Source organism: Prionailurus viverrinus, chromosome C1, assembly GCF_022837055.1.
Source record: "Prionailurus viverrinus isolate Anna chromosome C1, UM_Priviv_1.0, whole genome shotgun sequence".
Lineage (NCBI taxonomy): Eukaryota > Metazoa > Chordata > Mammalia > Carnivora > Felidae > Prionailurus > Prionailurus viverrinus.
Window position 1 is genome coordinate 128,785,937 of NC_062568.1, and position 19,004 is coordinate 128,804,940.

The window sequence follows — 19,004 nt, forward strand, 5'->3', positions numbered from 1 at the left end:
CTGCATTCTACTGGTGTACTGTATTTATTGACCAAAGTCCGTATAAATAGCCCCTACAGTTCAAACCCATGTTGTACAAGGATTGGCTGCATTAGTGTTTGTTTTTGTCTCAAAATAATTGTTAAGAGATCATGTTGCACTGTTTGTCTTGCTTCTATCACAGGAATATTTTTGGCAAGGAGAAATAGGATTTTTGTTGTTGTTAAATCTCTTCAGGAAAATGTTCTTGTGTTATAAAATAACTTGTTGAACCTGTTCTTCTATGTTCTAGATACATGAGAAAGAAGTTTTAACCATCCATCTCCATATGGAACTGCCTCTGTTCTCACTAACTCAGTTACATGAGGTGTTTTCCCTCTTCACAGGTTCAGTTTAACTTGCAGTTTACAAAACCAAATACGTCACTAGGAGATGTTCAAACAGGAACAACTATTAGTATGCCTTGCTCAACTGATAAGGAAAAGTAAGTACTTGTCATAAAATTTAATGTTTGCACTTTTGAAAGTCATCCTAAATAATTTTTATCAGTGTTTGAAAGCTTTGATGCCCACTTATTTATCTGTGACATTTTAAGTTACTGATCAGTGGGATTGAAGCTAGAGTCACTTTTCTTTGTAAGAAATAGATTTCCCTGGGCGCCTTGGTGGCTCAGTTGGTTAAGCATCTGACTCTTGATTTTGACTCAGGTCATGGTCTCACCGTTCATGGGATCAGGCCCTGTGTTTGGCTCTATGCTGACAGCATGGAGCCTGCTTGGGATATATATATTCTCTCTCTCTCTCTCTCTCTCTCTCTCTCTCTCTCAAAATAAATAAACATTAAAAAAAGATTTTCCATAATTTTTTTAAACTGTAAGATACAGTTAAACATACAGTAAAATTTTATTTTTTAAGAAACTTTCCTACATAACTGAAGATCTCCCTTTCATATGCTTTTGGGCAAGTAGATTAGAAATCTTTTTAATTCCTCTTACTTGGTGGTTTTTGTTTTTGTTTTCCTGTATGGCTGTGTTTGCCTCTGGAACGCTCTCCATTTTTCTGAATTAATGCTGCTAGTGTAAAGTGCTCTGAGAAGCCAGCTCTTTCAAACTGCTAGAATTCTTTGCTGAGAATAACAAGGCTTGTGAGATTGTCCCATACCTAACAAAATAAGCTTTAATTTGTGACTTCTGTTTTGCCTACTCAGAAATTCCTTCCTATTTTTTAGACCTGACACAGGTTTTACATAGTGAAGTTTGTAACGCATGAAAACTTGTTTCTGGGTATTCTTCATGTTTGTAATATTTTTTTCTTATTAACTCTTCTTAGTTAAAATTTAATCACTTTAAGGCCTGTCATGAGCTGACTCTTATTCATTGGCTTCTAAAATTGGCACCAACGCGAGTATTATAGTAGTTGGTGAGCCTCTTTTTAAAAAAAAGTCAGAATTCTTTGAAGTCCTGAAATTTTTATATAATCTCACACTTGTTCAGGAGGTGGAGCACCTGCAAATCGTGTTAATGGTAGAACTTCGTGTTGATACAGTTAACTCTCATACACCCAACAGCAGTTTTACTTGCAGAAAATATGATCATATTTGTGGTACAAAATCAAACATAATCGTGTGTCCATAAAATTAGGACTGGTCAGCTATTTTGACTGTTTTCTCTTTTAGTTTTTTTTTCCTTTATTCATCGTCAGCTAGGAAAAAGTGGCAGTGGATATCAAAGGTTAAAAGTTAAAATTGAAGGAAATACCTATTCACCCACTTAATTCTTTTCTGAAAATTGGAAAAAGACCATTTAATTTTAAGAATGTAATGTCACTGTTTTACAAGTGCCTTTGAATTCTTGTTACAAGGAACTACTAGAGAAACTTAACACTGGATGGATTTAGAAAGTAGGACTATGGTAGTAGAAAAGGGTAATATATGACTACATAAATGCCCCTCCCTGTTTTTTCACAGTTGATACTTGTATTTCTCTGACTAGAATTCATTATTGTGTATTAATTTTAATAGTGCTTATTAGTGACAACTGAAGTATTAACAAAATTTTGAAGAGCTTTTGGCAAAGGAAAAATCTTACTCATTAAATACAAGATGAAATAGAAGTTATTAAATAATGGTATTCTTGAAGCATGAACATGTGTTTTCATCATGTATCATCACTTAAGTGCTGCTGTTTTACAATTTCATAGTACTAGACTTTCATTTGGCCTACATTCTTAAAAAGAATTTTTTTTTAATGTTTATTTTTGAGAGAGAGTGAGTGGGGAAGGGACAAAGAGAGAGGGAGACACAGAATCTGAAGCAGGCTCCAGGCTCCTAGCTGTCAGCACAGAGCCTGACGTAGGGCTCGAACCCATGAACCACGAGATCATGACTTGAGCTGAAGTCAGATGCTCAAATCGACTGAGCCACCCATGCCCTGCTAGCCTACATTCTTTATCTTAGCTCTTTGACTTATTAGTGCTACTTAGTTTACTGGGAAGAAGGGTATTTTGGCTTGTGGATAAATTGTTTGCTTAAGAAAGCACTGAAGAGGGGTGCCTGGGTGCTCAGTCAGTTAAACTCAGTCGTTTGACTCAGGTCATGATCTCACAGTTCATGAGTTTGAGCCCCGCTTCGGGCTCTGTGCTAATAGCTCAGAGCCTAGATCCTGCTTAGAGTTCTGCAGCTCCTTCTCTCTTTGCCCTTCCCTGCTCACGTTCTGTCTCTATCTCAAAAATAAACAAACATTAAAAAGAAATTTAAACACTGAGGAAGAAAGCTATAAATATAACTTCAATTATTTTACATATAGTATATGTATATATAGAGAGATTAGACAAACCTTCAGAATTAACTATTAAGGTGAAAACAAGACTTTGTAAAAATAAATACTATTTTCCTTTCAAGTGGTGCAAATTTAGGGCTGGAATCCAAATATCTGAAGAAAAGGGAAGATAGCATTCCTTTACGCGGACTCAGCCAAAATCTGTTCAGTAATCCAGGTGAGAAGACATTGTTGAAATGGCTTGTACATTGTGGATTCACTGTATTATATAAAGACTTGATGAATACAAATAATGTTTTTCTGTCCTCATTTGCAGACCATCAGAAAGATGGCACTTTCGGAGCAGTACAGACATCTTCAAAGCCCCCTGTGCTCCCTTCTGCACCGTCAGCCTATTTCCCTGGGCAGTTAGCGAACAGTTGATGCTAGTGTGACCTTTTACTTTTTATTGAAATTTTAGAAATTCACAGGGTTTAAAAATATATGAACAGCATAGATCAAATCCTAAGCCAAGCAAGTTTCCAAGGTTACTTGAGCTTAACATATTAGATCGTTTGGATCCTTTTTAAAGGACCGCTGTCTTTTATGGCAAGCTAGAGGAGCCCATGGGGGATTCTGAGTGAGGATTCTGAGTAAATGACACTTTGTAGTGTGTGAACACGGTGTTTTACAGAATAGTATGAATTTTATTAAACGAATCCTTAGAAATTCTCAGAAGTTCCAAGGAAAGAGTTGGTCCTTTTAAGGGACATTCTAGTTCTATTGAGTATCTGGGTAAATGAAAACCTGCTCAGAATATGAAACCAAAGAATGTTAATAATTCATTTTATTTTCATTGGTAAAATAAAAGTTTTGACACCTGAGAATTATGAGGGAAAATGATTATCTCCAAAGATAACCTATATTATTGATGTTTATAGTAAAGGGAAAAGTCCTAAAATTACCTTAAATGAATGAAAATAAATCCTTCATAGCAAATAAATATTTTCCTTGCAACCTCTTTAAATTAGCTATTAAACAAGTCTACTTATTTTGATAAATTGTAAAAATAATTTGGACAGCATATTTACATAACCAGATTAGGCAGAAAGTGCTTTTAATCATTTGAACTGCAAAGTTTATAGGATTTTAATGTTTTCTGGAAGTCTTGACACGTCTATTTTTTTCTCTTTTTTGAATTTCATGAGTTTGTTTTGCAGTTACATCTGTATTAGAATATTTTAAAAATTAGTACTATAAAAAATACTGGAAGAGCATCATGAATATTCATTGTATTTGTTTTTTTATATCAATGGGTTCATTTTAACGGTTGCTTAATAAAGTAGGCAAATTGAATAACTGTTAGAAGTTAACAGCTGTTTTCCCTGTAACCAAGTGTTTCAAGTAAGAATTACTTGGAAAAAATTAGGTAAAAAAAAATTTACCCAGTATCAGAGGGTCCCCAATTTGTTTTCTTACTGACCACCACCCAGTACAGAGCAGCATTCTCTTATGAAACCTATAAATCAGTTTTTGTTTGCAAAGATTGCTCATACTTGTGTGATATTTAAAAAACTATTTTGAAGAAGGGCGCCTGGGTGGCTTGGTTGAGCATCTGATTTTGGCTCAGGTCATATCTCAAGGCTCCTGAGTTTGAACCCTGCGCGTCGGCCTCTGTGCTGACAGCTCAGAGCCTGGAGCCTGCTTCAGGTTCTGTGTCTCCTTCTCTCTCTGCCCCGCCACCCCCTCAGTCTCTCTCTTTCACAGTAAAAATAAACATTAAAAAATTAAAAAAAACTATTTTGAAGGACCTCCCTCACCACACAGATGAAGAAAGAGACATTGAAGACATTAATGGCATACCAGTATCATTGGGTTCACGGTAAGACAGAGAATCTTTGCTAGTATTTTTCTGAAGCCACGATATTGAGTCCTATGATACCTTGAAACGTTGCTGGCAGTTGCAAGCAATCTTAACTAGGGGATTTATTCTAAAACATTTAGTAACCATTATGGGGTTGGATTTTTGTCATTTAAATATACTATATTAATATTAGTAAGAATACTTGGTTACACTACAGAGCACTTCTAATCATCTGGAAAGTAACCTCTTGGTGGTAATCTTTCCTGTAAATATTATGTGATATGTATAAAACGTGACAGTGTTTGGATGGGATTTATGATCTACAAGTAGTTCTTTTTTATTTGAAATTGTTTTGCAGTGTACAGTTGTACATGTGTTAATAATCACCAGGTTGCAATGAACGTATTTCTGTAAACTGTGAGCTTTGTTAATAAAGTATTTATGGAGTGAGACATGTAAAAGTATATGAAAACATAAGCCGGACTCATCTGCAACTACCGACTATGCTTAGAATGTACTTGCATTTAATTTATGGACCAGGGTTTCATTTCTTTTGTCCTCCTACAAGAGTATTTTGTAGTACGGGAGAAAAAAGGGATTGAAAGGGAAAAGGTGTAAAGCTTTGATTTGTTACTGTAAAAACGATGATGGTAACAAATAAAGCCCAAACAGACCTTCTAGGGAATCACAGATCAAGACTTTTCTTTTAAAAAAAAATCATTAAAATATTTAATTTTATTAACAGAATATTTACATTTCGTTTAAGACCTTATTTAACCATAGTGAATGTTCCAAGTTTAAAAAGCATTGCGCAATAACCACACACAAGATGAAAACAGTGTAAACTATACAATACTTTATGTACAATTTTTACAAAGTAACACTTTTTTAAATAATATAACTGGACACAAAAATATACACTTTAGAGAAATTCACATCAGGAATTGTATAAAGCTCTCTTCTAGGGTCCTGAAAATTTAGGACAAACATTAGCTCTGTAAATAAAGTGTTACTGTGACAGTCCTGAAAGGCCACTATATATATTTATCTACATACAGATATCACATTGACATTTTCAAGGCTACCAGCTTTACTATATAATTTTAGATTATGTATTCAAGTGTTGAGGTTCTTATGATGATGCAAACATTAAAAGAATAGTGGTAGAAGTAGCTGGGGAAACAAATTCGAGCCAGTGTTTAGATTTACAGACTCTACCCCAATTTAAATTCTAAATGGCTGATACTTTCTCATTTCAAAAACAGTGGTGAATGTTTTTAAAATAAAATTACTACAAACAAGCTTAAAACATGATTCAGATTTAGTACAATTTTCTTAAGTTTTTTTCTTTTTTTTTTAAATGCAAACAGTTCATTTACCATTTCTTTACTTTAGTGCATCTGCATTAAGGCTTTGAATTATTTGACCCAAGATTTTACAATGTTAAAACTAACAGGTCCATAACCGTACTACCTACTCTGTCTCACTGTGAGTCAGCATAGAGTTAAAGCTCAACACCTGAAGGAAATGGTAGCAGAGACGTTGCTAGTATCTAAGAAGGTACATATATAGTTTTTAATTAAAGGATGTATAATAAAACAAAAAAGCTTAGTGGCAAGAAATTGGTGCTAATAAACAAAAGGTTTCTTTTCAAAAGAAATTGTAACATCTTTGGAAAACTGTCCGGTTCTGGTTCTTTCTTTAGTTCCCACGAGTTCATGCAGATACATTTCTTAAGACAATCTTAAAGTACATTGAGATGGAAATGGAATGTACATCCAGAACTACAGGTGAAAACTAAGACCTGGGTGTGGTAGAAAAGTCTTCCTGAATTCAGTCATCACACGTTCGTGTCCTGGAGTAAAGGTTCTTTGGCCTCTCCTGGCGCTTGTGTACTATGGGGATGGCTGTGACCACCACAGTGCTTTCTCCAGCTGCTGGACCGCAAGCTTAAATTGGTATGTTCTGGAATAAACAAGGCAACAAGCAGAGCCAGCAGTACGGAACAGGCTCCAAAGAGGAAGGGGGGGCCAGGGATGATCGAATTCTGAGGAAGGAAAAGAGAATTAGGATTTTTGTACAGAGCATCTCTGCTCTTAAGAACTGCTTATCTTTTCGTAGTAACAGACTGCCATGAATTATAAGCCAAGACCACCTCTCTTTCTCCATTAAAGCCATGGTTAGAACATGCATTTGCTTTTTAGAAGAAAAGGGACACGCTCACTATAATATCCTGAGGATAACAACTGGTCCCAAGAAACAGCCAAAAGATTGTTTTAAAAACAGCCTATGCAAAAAATATACTGTCATCACAAAATCGGAACACGTTCTATGAGCCTTCGCTTAACCTGTTCAAGATCTCAAGAGTAATAAAATTTATTATACACTATGAGCTACAGTAACAGAATCCATGACTATTTTCTTTAAAAGGTAAATATATTCTCTAGTAACTAAAGGTGAAGAAAATACAGCTAATGCCGTTACCATTAAGAATCAAACCTTTGTTTTAGTCCAAATTACATTCATTCTTAGCAAAAACTTGCACTGCCAGTTTAACCTGTGGATAGCCCACAAACACTCATTTTCATTTAAAAGTAGTCTTAGCTGGTTAGATCAGTGTGGAACTCTGCTGAACAAAGCAAGGAAACTGATGCGCTGTTTGTATTGGCTAAAATGATCGTGTTTGCCGTTCACATTTTCAGTTGTATGGGGGGAAAGTACAGCAAACAAGTGAACAAAAGACGTTTATCAGCACCTAACTGACTTTTCGTACAGAAGGCAGGCTTAATATAGGGAACTCCCGCAGTACAAAAGTCCCAGATGAGACACAAATTGTACTACAGATGAACGGTTGTTAATCTATGCCGTTATGTGTAAAATAGGACAAACCAGAATGTTTAAACAATTCTCGAAGGAAAAGTTATGTCCAATTTCAAAAAGGGGTAGACAGGAGAACACAGTCCTTTTTAGGCTTTGGTTTTTAAGTGTCGTAGATCTAAAATAATCTCACGTAAAAACTTTAGTGACCAAAACCCATTTATCTTGTAATCCAGCCAAATGAACTATATTTTCACCATGTGAATGAGGAATTACCTGTTCAAAGTGGTGCTGTGGGCTTGTGTTTGTTCCCAAGTCTGTTCCTGTCATTGGCAGTTCTTTAAGTTCCACATGGAATATGTAGAAAATGAACCCATAAAGAGCTGGTCCCAGACCATTGCACAGTCCTCGAATTCCTGTTATCATTCCTTGAACAACACCTAAATCGTTTACACAAATTATGTAATGCTCTGCTTATTTTTTTTTTCCTACCTTAGAACCCATACAAACAGTAAGTCAACCTAAAACCAAAGCTTTCTTTGTGACACTAGCAATTTACTACGATGACATTAAAAAGTATTTAGAAGCCATCAGCTCTACAAAGCGTAAGCAGCAAATATGAAGTCAAGGTATACCCAACCCATACACAGGCCTAGTTTAAATAAGTGGGCAAAAGGACTTTATTTCCCTTTGAAACATCGCCGGCTAATAATAAGGCATTAGTTCACAAGCATAATTGTTAAAAACTGTCCCAAGCAGCTATTTAAGACCCCATTGCATCAAATATAGACCCTTTTTATAGAGTTTGGTTGGGGTGCCTGGCAGGTGGCTCAGTCAGTCAGTTAAGCATCTGACTTTGGCTCAGGTCAGGATCTCAGTTTGTGAGTTCGAGCCCCACACTGAACTGTCTTGTGTTGGCAAAGAGCCTGCTTCAGATCCTCTGTCCCTCTCTCTTTGCCCCTCCCCTGCTTGTTCTCTCTCTCAAAATAAACTTAAAAAATTAAAAAAAAAAAAAATTTTTTAACGTTTATTTATTTTTGAGACAGAGACAGAGCATGAACGGGGAGGGTCAGAGAGAGGGAGACACAGAATCTGAAACAGGCTCCAGGCTCTGAGCTGTCAGCACAGAGCCCGACGCAGGGCTCAAACTCACGGACTGCGAGATCATGACCTGAGCCGAAGTCGGCCACTTAACCGACTGAGCCACCCAGGTGCCCCCCCAAAAATTTTTTTCTTAAGAGTTTGGTTTTTTTCCTCTGGGATCTTCTCCCAAATGTAAAATGCACTATGCTTTAGCCACAGGCCTTTCCTTTCTCATTTAGCAACCAAGTGATCATTGCCACTCTTGTAACACCCCTTTTTTCCCTTATAACTAGAGGAAACATACCCTTTTCAAAGAATTATTTATCTTTTAGCGTTTCAAGAGGCAAATGTTCCTACCACAAAAGACAATGTTGTCTATGTCTTTAACTGAAACATAAGATTTAAATAAAAGGGGTTATTTAAACCCAAGGTGTCCAGCCCATCCATCAGAGTAAACACTTAATAGTGAATATGCGGTGGCCGACCTAGATCACTCGATCTTCTTGCGAGAGAACAGACAGGACCACACATTGAGAGAGAGAGACATAGTTGTGTATCCACCTAAAGACAGTTCCCTGGACTCTGCTTTTCCTCTTAACAGTGAAAGCAATTTTAAATTCTTTATCCTAAAGATCCATTTATGATTCTGTACTTAGGAAGGAGACAGAACATAGCATTAGAATATTCTGAACTTTTAAATAATTATCATCATGCATTCTTATCAGCTCACCTTGTTGATCAGCATCAGCGGTTCGTGACACAAGGGCACTGACAGCTGGAAAGGTAATGCTAGACATGGCTGCTACTGCCCCAGCAGCCCACATCATCCTGTAACCAAAGCAGCCAAACAAAAATAAATTCTCCACTGTGCCTGTCAGTAAAAATACACAAAAATCCAAGTAACTTGCTGCAAAATGGCTGTGGTGCAGGTAAAAGGAGAACTGTACTTGCTCTATTCCTTCCTTCCTTCCTGTGTGACTCTGGGCAAGTTACTTCGAGGTCTGGAGCACTGGGTGGGGATGGGGGCACTCTGAGCATAGTGGGTAATACACCTAATGCAACATCATTACATGTTTCCCAAGCCAGTAACTCTTCAGGCAGTGTTCCCACAGGCTTGTGATTCAGTGTGAGGATACAGATCTGATCTAAGCCTTGGATGTTCTGGGCTTGATATGTGAAATGTTTTTGATAATTTAAATTGTGAGCACCTCTTTGTAAAAACTAGCCTGGAAAACAAAACATGCATCAACACGCTCTTGATGCTGACTCCTATCCAAATCCAAAGAGATGATACGTTCAGGTGAATGAAACATCAGTGGAAAGCGTGGACTTCGGTCCCATGATTGTGAACACAGAGGTGTGCGCAGGCAGCCTGACCTCAACGTCGCTCTTCCCCTCGCTCTGCAGTGCAGACTGGCAAGAGAAGCAGAGAGACTTTTCTCTGGCATGAAGCCGGGACCAAAACAATTGGGCTTTTTTCAGTTAACTTCCAGTGTGTCATTGTCATCAGTAATGACCACTGGTGTTACACAATACTTCTCTTCTAACCAGAAGAACAAAAAAGGCAAGTAACGCTAGCTTTCAGAGCTTTGCTGCTTTGAGGTTATGTTTTTTCCTAATGAAGATACAGATTAAATGTCCAGTAGAGACTGAAAAACTAAATCTCATTTTAAAATGTCCCATTTTAACCTGTCCCATAGATACAAAAGAATGTCACACCTTTCTATCCTCAAGCCAGTCTCAAATATACAAATACCCAAGTGAGAAATCTGTATTATATACATTAGACAGGAAAAGAAAAAAGCACAGGAGAAGACAGATTAAAGTCTAATACTAAGCCTTAGATGAGAAGCAAATACAAACAAAAAGTCTGTCAATTATAACCTCAATAAAGCTGGAAAAATAAAAAAACATCAAAATTAAAAAAATTAAGATATACCTACCAAGGTTCTGAACCAAAGCCGTACCATGCCAGCTGTAATATTTGAAATCCAAGACCCAATAAAATGGTGTTCTTATTTCCGATTGACCGCATAAGTAAACTCAAGACTATGGTCTAGAAAAGAACAAAAACCAGAATAGAACGGTTTATACCAGAAAAGAGCTTTAAAAAAAAACAAAACAAAAAACTGGTGACTTCCTTCAATCTGTAATCTAAGATTACCACTTTTTTTTACATTTTGGCTTTTCAACAATTGCCCGGAATATATCTTGAGACCATTATTCCAGGTCACAGACAGCAGATGAAAGGTTCCTCTGCTGACACAGATCCAGATTCAGGGAAAAAGACAACTGGAAACAGCAAAGTGAGCTTTCTGTTGAGTACATTTCTACTGACCACCTAAATCAGAAATTGTAAGCAGTAGCATCAAAAAGTTCAAACTAATGATTTGGAGATCCTGTTACATAATAGCTTTAAAAGTTTTTACAAGTCCAAGTTAATCCAAAATGCTTATTGTTCTGACTAAATACAAATAAAACAGTACAACAATTACTCTACATCCTTCATCCAAATTATTGCTGACACCATGATGCTTGGCAAACAGTAAACAGACGTAACAAGTATCATACGGGAAAAGTACAGTTTAAGAAACAGTGCCTTTGGAAAAACCGCCTGGATCATAATCTTGGCTCTCACTGTATGACCCTGGGCAAGTTACCTCACTCTCAGTGTCTTCCAAAATGGCAAGAATATTACCTACTTCAAAACTCTGTCATGTGGGTTAGATGAAATGATATTTACATAAAGTGCTTAGCACACAGTAAGCATTTAATAAGTATTATGAGTGGATGGGTTTTATTTTCTTTCAAAGCTAAAAAATTTAGCAATGATCTGGGGACATCAGAAAATATTTTTTGCTATTTTAATGAAAGTATTAAATATACTACCTAAAATAGCTAGTAAGTCCATACAGGAAAAAGTGAAAATAATTCAGGAAATCACTAGTGGATAACTGGCTGACATTAAAAAAAATTTTTTTTTTTACCGTTTATTCATTCTCAAGAGAGAGACAGCATGCATGGGGGAAGGACAGAGAGAGAAAGAGAGGGAGACGCAGAATCCGAAGCAGGCTCCAGGCTCTGAGCTGTGAGCACAGAGCCCGATGCAGGGCTCAAACTCCAGAATGGTGAGATCATGACCTGAGCTGAAGCCGGACACTTAACCGACTGGGCCACCCAGGCACCCCACTGGTGACATTTTAAATGTACAATTATCAAACAGAAGTTTCAAATTCTTTAAATGGATACAACCATTTAAGAGTTTACTCAGATTTAATTACAGATAAGCCAGTGGAAAGCTAATGAAGATTCTTAACCGACTGAGCCACCCAGGTGCCCCACTAATGAAGATTCTTGTTAAGATTCTTGAACAATTAAGACTCCTAGCTTTTTTCTCTCAGATTTTCCCTTAAATCAAGTGAGTATACCACCAGGTTTCATAAGGCACAGAACCTTACTGGATTACATTCTTCAACAACCACAATCACAAAAGGGAACTCACCCAGAGTAAGCAGTTAGCAAAGAAAAACTTCTCGTTTATAGGACACTCTAACTGGGAACACGGATTTTCTCCCCCAGGGCAGGAACTTTCCTTAAATATCTGAATCTTTGTATCCCTAGCACCTATTGTAAGTTCTTAGTGTTGATGGGAAGTATGTGTGATTTTTAGATACATCACAATATTCTCAATGAGGGAATAAATCGCTTAGTGTGCTAGACAAGAAAAATTATTTGGTGTCCCTTAATTTAGTAGAACTCATTTTGTCCCAAAGGTTAAATAACTTATGACTTAACCAAGATGTACACAGCTAGCTAACAGTTAACTGACACGAGTTTGGGTCAGTTTACCAAATATTTGCCAAGTTCCTACTATATCCCATTGCTATTCTAGGTCTAAGGGCACTGACCCAAGGGTCAGAGAATAGGTCACAGCACTGGTCAGCAAACAGAATACCTTGTCTTGGAGAGAAGATGGACATAGGCACACTGTTTAACAAGAGAATTCCAGGTTGTAGCTGCTGTGAAAAAAATAAAATGGGAATTGTGTGACAGAGGGGCTACTTTAAGCATGATGGACAGGGAAGGACCTTCTCAGGTGACAGCTGAATGAGGAGGTAGAGGAGGGGGTGGTTATGTGAGTATCTCAGAGAACAGAGCGCTCTAAGCAGGGACAGCAAGTGCAAAGGCCCTGAACTGGAGTGTATTCAACAACATGGAGAATGGGGCAAAATGAGGTCACTTCGAGTCTAGGGTTATTCTGGTTGCAATGGAAATTAAATTTTAAGCAAAAAAGAGGATTAAAACTTCACAAGAATTTCTTTGCCAAGTGAATAAACTGTAGGGAGACAATTATGGAAGCTGAGAGACTAGTAATGGAGATGATGAGAAAAGCTTCAATTCAGAATGTATTTTGGAGATAGAGGTAACAGGAGATACCATCTGATGGACTGGATGTGTGGTAAGGAGAAAGAATGACAAGCATCAACAAGAATGACACCAAGGTTTGTGGCCCTGACAACCAGGAGCGTGGTCATGCCTGTAAATGAGATGAGCAGCATGAAGGGGAAGGAATCCAGATTTTAGTTCTGGTTATGTCCGGTTTGAGATGCCCAGCAGATGTGTCAAGCAGGAACTCAGGGGCTGGGGTGGAGGTAGAAATGTGGGAGTCACCAGCATATAGAGGACTAGATGAGAGCACTCACGTAAATGTTTAATTAGTGCAAGCATTATGAACTCACGCCTCCCTGCGCCAAAGAAGTGATAAGGCCTAAAAGCCCCAAAGGGGATAGACAGCAACTGTTTGGCTCCCAATGGGAAGTGGGTCTGTCCATGTTTACAGACCTTATTGTTTTGGGGGAGAAGCTACATACCCATATTTTCACATAACCTCCCAATTTTCACTCATTCATTATTTTAATGTTTATTTTTGAGAGAGAGCGAGCAAGTGGTGGAGGGGTAGAGAAAGGAGGAGACAGAGGATCCGAGGCAGGCTCTGTGCTGACAGCAGAGAGCCTGATGTGGGTATGGGGCTTAAACTCACGAACCGCAATATCAGGACCTGAGCCAAAGTCGGACACTTAACCAACTGAGCCACCTAGGCACCTCTAACCTCCTAATTTTGAAATGCTTCCTACTAATTTTTAAAGTTTTTATTTATTTTTAAAATACTTTATTTTCTTTACTAATCTGTATACTCAACATATGGCTCAAACCCACAACCCTGAAATCAAGAGTTGCATGCTCTACTGACTCAGCCAGCCAAGTGCTCCTTTAAAGTTTTTAAAACACCAGGGCGCCTGGGTGGCTCAGTCGGTTAAGCGTCCAACTCTTGATTTTGGCTTAGGTCATGATCTCATGGTTCATGAGTTCAAACCCATGTCGGGCTCTGTGCTGACAGTGCAGAACCTGCTTGAGATTCTCCCTCTCTCTCTGCCCCTCTCCTGTTTGCGCTCTTTCTCAGAAGTAAATTAAAAAATAAAAATAAATAAAAATAAAGTTTTTAAAACACCATGAAAAAAACCAATGTCCTCTAATTTAGCACTTACTTGGGTGCAGGCACAGCACAGGGTGCTACAAAAACCAAGATGAATGTGATATACTCCTAACCTCACAGTCTACTCGGAGCTCTGCTACTATAGAGACTCACAATCTTGGTACCAAGGCAAAAATAATCAGAAATAAACAGGTAAAAGCTAGTGTATTCTACACGGTGATAAGATATGACCTAGTTAATATGGGAGTTCAGAGAAGGGATACTTAGGGCAGAAGAATGGGAGGCAGAAAGGCCAGCAGTACCAAAAGCACAGGGGCAAGCAGTACAACAGAACAAAGGGGAAGCTGTAAGCTCTGTGCTGCTACAGAGGAGGCTCAAAGACACAGATCTTCCACTGGCTTCAGAGTTCAACAGTAAATGAGTTATTCTCAATGTATACTTGACATAAATGAGAATGCAAGATAATTCTTCTACCTTTGGGGTTATATATTATACTTAACATTTTAGTTCATATAATGACACAGCAATGTAATTATCAGTATTTCTATGTATGCCACATACTTCCTCTCACCTGTTTTTGAAGTCCAACTGATTTTCTGACTTTATTTTTAAATGTGAAAATTCATCTCAAAAACTGTATTTCTATGTAGGCCTCGAAAGCTAAATGGTCATTTAAGTACCGTATTCCTTGTGGATCGCGTACATAATGTCTGCTGTACCATCAACGCTGGATGGACGGTGCCTCATTTCTTCCCAGACTCAAAGCACTATGAGTGCTCTAAATACAAACCCAACCACGTGCCTCCTGTATTCACATGCCTGTCCCTCTGTATTCTCAGCTCTTAGAGACTGTTTTCCACCTTGTGTCCTTTGTGCCAGGTGCCATCTACTGACTAGAGGGAAAATTTCCTCTGAAGCACCCTCACATCACTCAAGTGTTCCGCAGGGTTACTGCCTGAATTTATTAGGCACCTGCAGCTTCCATGACCAGTTACATATGAAATGAAACTTCCTAACACTTTATAGCTATAAATCTCTTAAGTGTCAGAGTAAATGTTAGCTAGTTCTCTTCATCTAAATCTTCAACAAAATATTAACAATCTCACCAATGTAAGAAAAAGATAAGACATCATGAGCAGGTAAGATTTATCCCAGGATTAAAGATTGGTTTAACACTTGAGAATTCATCAAGCTCTACTCTATTTGTACAGTTTCCTTGGTGTTATGCTTCAGAGGGGTGTTTTTTCAAAAGCTATTTATGCATACAGGCGACAATATATTTTCCTCCAAAGCTCAAGTGCACTTTTCTGATAGCCAGGATGGAATGCAACATTACTTCTGATCAAGGAGCTTCAAGATAAAATGGAAATTAGAAGTAGTACTAATACTGCCATGTGTACGCATGTGTGGGTCTTGGGGATATTACAGAATTTAAATTTAAATTTGACGTTTATCACTAGACCTACCAAAAAATTCATAAATGATGAGATCTGCAGAAGGAATCCTATACCTAAGAGATGGTGAAACATACTAGAATCCTATTAAATGGACTCTGCCTTTCATTTTGAGAAAAGAATAAAACAAAGCTGTAATCTAGAAGACTGGATTTAAGGTGGGAGAGAATGTTAGATCATCTCAGAGTCTAGAAAAAACAAGGCCAAATAGGAAGAAATGTTTGGGGCTTTTTCACAGAAAGAAGGACTGACAGAAAATTCTGGCCACTGGAGCACAGTACTTGATTATGGAACAGACACAGTTTCGAGGCAAAGGTGAAACATCTCCTAAGGAGATCCAAATTCCTGGGCTGATTAGTATCTTATTCATCAGATAACCACTGGCTACCAACTGGGTTTCCAAGACAAATAGCTCATGCCATTCCTCTGCTCAAAACCCTCTAATGGCTTCGTATCTTCCTGTCACATCTTAGGACAACCTGTGAGGCCCCAGATGATCTGCTCCCTCTCCACCTTTCAGATTCCATTTCTTAAAGGTCTCTCCTTTGCTCACTGTGTGAGAGCCGTACTTGGCTCCTGGCTGTTTCTTTTTTTTTTAATTTTTTTTTTTTTTAAACGTTTATTTATTTTTGGGACAGAGAGAGACAGAGCATGAACGGGGGAGGGGCAGAGAGAGGGAGACACAGAATCGGAAACAGGCTCCAGGCTCCGAGCCATCAGCCCAGAGCCTGACGCGGGGCTCGAACTCACGGACCGTGAGATCGTGACCTGGCTGAAGTCGGACGCTTAACCGACTGCGCCACCCAGGCGCCCCGGCTCCTGGCTGTTTCTTACACATGCCAGGTACAGTCTGTCCTGAGAGTTTTATTTCTGTTCCTGCTGCTTAGAATCCTCTTCTTCCAGATATTCCCATGGCTTGTTCTCCATTCTTTTGTGTTTCTGCTCAAATGTCACCTTGTGTCAGCAGGGCCTTCCCAACCCTTCCAAATAAAATTAACACCCAGCCCCCAGTCAATCTCTAGATCCCCAGTACCATTGTTCTTTATAGTTTTCATTACACCTGATATGTTTACATCGACATATTTATTAGTTTTCTCTCTTATCCCACAAGAATGCAAACTCTACAATGGCAGGGATTTAATTAAGTTCACTGGTATATCCCCGGTGTGCAACACATGGTAGGTATGCAATAAATATTTAAGGACTAACATAAAATATTCTACTTTGGGGCACCTGAGTGGCTCAATCGGTTGGGTGTCTGATGTAGGCTCAGGCCATGATCTCACGGCTCAAGAGTTCAAGCCCCACGTTGGGCTCTGCGCTGACAGCTCAGAGCCTGGAGCCTGCTTCAGCTTCTGTGTCTCCCTCTCTCTCTGCCCCTCCCCCGCCTTCACTCTTTCTCTCTCCCTCAAAAACAAACATCAAAAAAAAAATTAAAAGAAAATATTTGACTTTATGCAGGTAAGCAGTGTAAATCAAACTATTTTTCTGGTTTAGACATATGTTGATTAATATATGTGTCAGTCCCCAAAATCTGATCAAGACTAACTACACTTAACAAAACAGGAGTTTCCGAACCTACAAATCTCAGATTCCTGACACTGGTGACTCCATCAAGAAAGTGTCACCTGAGTATCACATAAGGCCCATGTGGATGGTCAACCAGGAGTAACTATCTCATCACTCTAAAAAGAAACTCACCTGTGCAATAATGGAAAGAATGCCAAGGACTGCTATAAATGCTGCAACACTTTCTGGTGAAAACTTCATTATCTAGAAGGTTTCCAGAAAAAGCAACATTAATTAGTAAAAAAGCACAAGAAACACCATACTAATGCAACTATTTGTACATTAACATCAAATGGGCACCAAACTACTTGAACATTAACATCAGAAAAAGAAAATACAACTCATTTATAACCAAAGAATTCTTCAGAGGAAGAATCTGGCTTTCACTGAGAACCCAATCCTAACTGTTAACATACTAAAAACAAAAGCTACTTAATTTAGATTAGGTAAATCTAAGTCCCTTGATCTAGACTTAGATTTAATAAATTGGAGACAGTTATCAAGCACTCTGAGTCCGTTTTACAAATAAATATCGTGCTGTTTTGTGCTTTTTACAGGTCTTAAAAAAGGCTTGATCATGCTTGGTAAGATTAGTGTTAAGGAGCAAAAACTAACATTCTCATTATGGCTAGCTGCTTTGCTAATCCATGCTCTAAATCACAAAGAGACTGGAGTAAGTGAATGGATTTCAAGCTTCCCAGCATGTCTATAAGCAACACATAAACTCAAGCCACATACATCGACAGGATAATCGTATCTTTCTGCATAAACCAAAAAGTCTTAAGAGATATGCATAAGGATCATAAACCACACTACACAGGAGGAGTTCTAGTGAGCCATTATTTACAAAATAGGACTCATTTAAACAGTCCCTTCTATTATAGTGCTCTCAAGATTAAATATTTCTGTTATGGGGCGCCTGGGTGGTGCAGTCGGTTAAGCGTCCGACTTCAGCCAGGTCACGATCTCACGGTCCATGAGTTCGAGCCCCGCATCAGGCTCTGGGCTGATGGCTCGGAGCCTGGAGCCTGTTTCCGATTCTGTGTCTCCCTCTCTCTCTGCCCCTCCCCCGTTCATGCTCTGTCTCTGTCCCAAAAATAAAATAAAAAACGTTAAAAAAAAAATTAAAAAAAAAAATATTTCTGTTATTAAGGCACTAAACGATGGAAGAAAAGTCCACTTTGGCAGAATAGGATTTTACCTGTCTGAGGTATAAAAAGAAGCTGGAATATTGGCCTGCCTCCGGTAGGTAGGAGAGAAACACCGTAATGCAGATTAGCAGCACTATGGAATCTTGGCCCACTTTTTTTAAGGACTAGAATTAGAAAAAGACAGATATAAGGTTTTATATCCAAACACTGACCTGCTCTTAAAAATATGCAGTGTTATCTTCTGGCAGTGTACATACAGATACTCAGCTAGCTTTTAAAAATGTATTTCATCTTCCCCAAACTATTCCAGAAAGTATTTAAAACATTTTTAAAAATCTGTCAAGATGTTTTCCCCAAAGAAACATCCACAACAAAATATCAATATTGCACTGAATCATACATTCCCTTTTTTGCCAAAGGAAAAAACAAACTTTTTACCGCAAAGGGGTCAGCCTGTTCCCAGGAAATGGGTGCTCCCCACGATGCTGGCCGCATCTTCTCAGGCAACGACTCTGGCACAGCAACAAGGATAAAACAAATATCTAGCAACGCTATTGCTGTGGCCAGGACCACCACCAAGCTGTCCCCGTATACTCGTCCAAGGTAAGCTCCGATTGCAGGGCTGGTTACCAGACTTGCGGCAAATGTTGCTGACACCTGTGACAAGTAAAGGTCGAGAGGAAGAGATTAGTCAGTACAGCCTGACTCTACCTCAGCACCACATAGCTCAGATTTCCATCAGTCCTCCCGTTGCACCCTCCCTCTCCTGCCTCTGCCATTTGTCTTATGCTCTCTTCTTTTGCAGGAAGAGAAAAGAATTAGATTTTTTAAGTATTAG

The 19,004-nt window shown here is 38.5% G+C and overlaps 2 protein-coding genes across 4 annotated transcripts in view; one reads left to right on the forward strand and one right to left on the reverse strand.

The window, feature by feature from the left end:
• Positions 1-3,748, forward strand: part of SASS6 (SAS-6 centriolar assembly protein) — a 57,792-nt gene extending 54,044 nt beyond the window's left edge. For all 3 annotated transcript variants that reach the window (XM_047870423.1, XM_047870421.1, XM_047870422.1), the window contains 3 exons: positions 366-463; positions 2,878-2,972; positions 3,072-3,748. In XM_047870423.1, the coding sequence (XP_047726379.1) occupies positions 366-463; positions 2,878-2,972; positions 3,072-3,178 (300 nt within the window). In that variant the 3' untranslated portion in view covers positions 3,179-3,748. The remainder of the gene's footprint in view (positions 1-365; positions 464-2,877; positions 2,973-3,071) is intronic.
• Positions 3,749-5,302: 1,554 nt separating this feature from the next.
• Positions 5,303-19,004, reverse strand: part of MFSD14A (major facilitator superfamily domain containing 14A) — a 45,081-nt gene continuing 31,379 nt past the window's right edge. The window contains exons 6-12 of the mRNA XM_047870424.1: positions 18,605-18,823; positions 18,217-18,330; positions 17,148-17,219; positions 10,442-10,554; positions 9,229-9,326; positions 7,692-7,855; positions 5,303-6,645 (exon numbers count right to left, since the gene is read on the reverse strand). Coding sequence (XP_047726380.1) covers positions 6,439-6,645; positions 7,692-7,855; positions 9,229-9,326; positions 10,442-10,554; positions 17,148-17,219; positions 18,217-18,330; positions 18,605-18,823 — 987 coding nt within the window. The 3' untranslated portion in view covers positions 5,303-6,438. The remainder of the gene's footprint in view (positions 6,646-7,691; positions 7,856-9,228; positions 9,327-10,441; positions 10,555-17,147; positions 17,220-18,216; positions 18,331-18,604; positions 18,824-19,004) is intronic.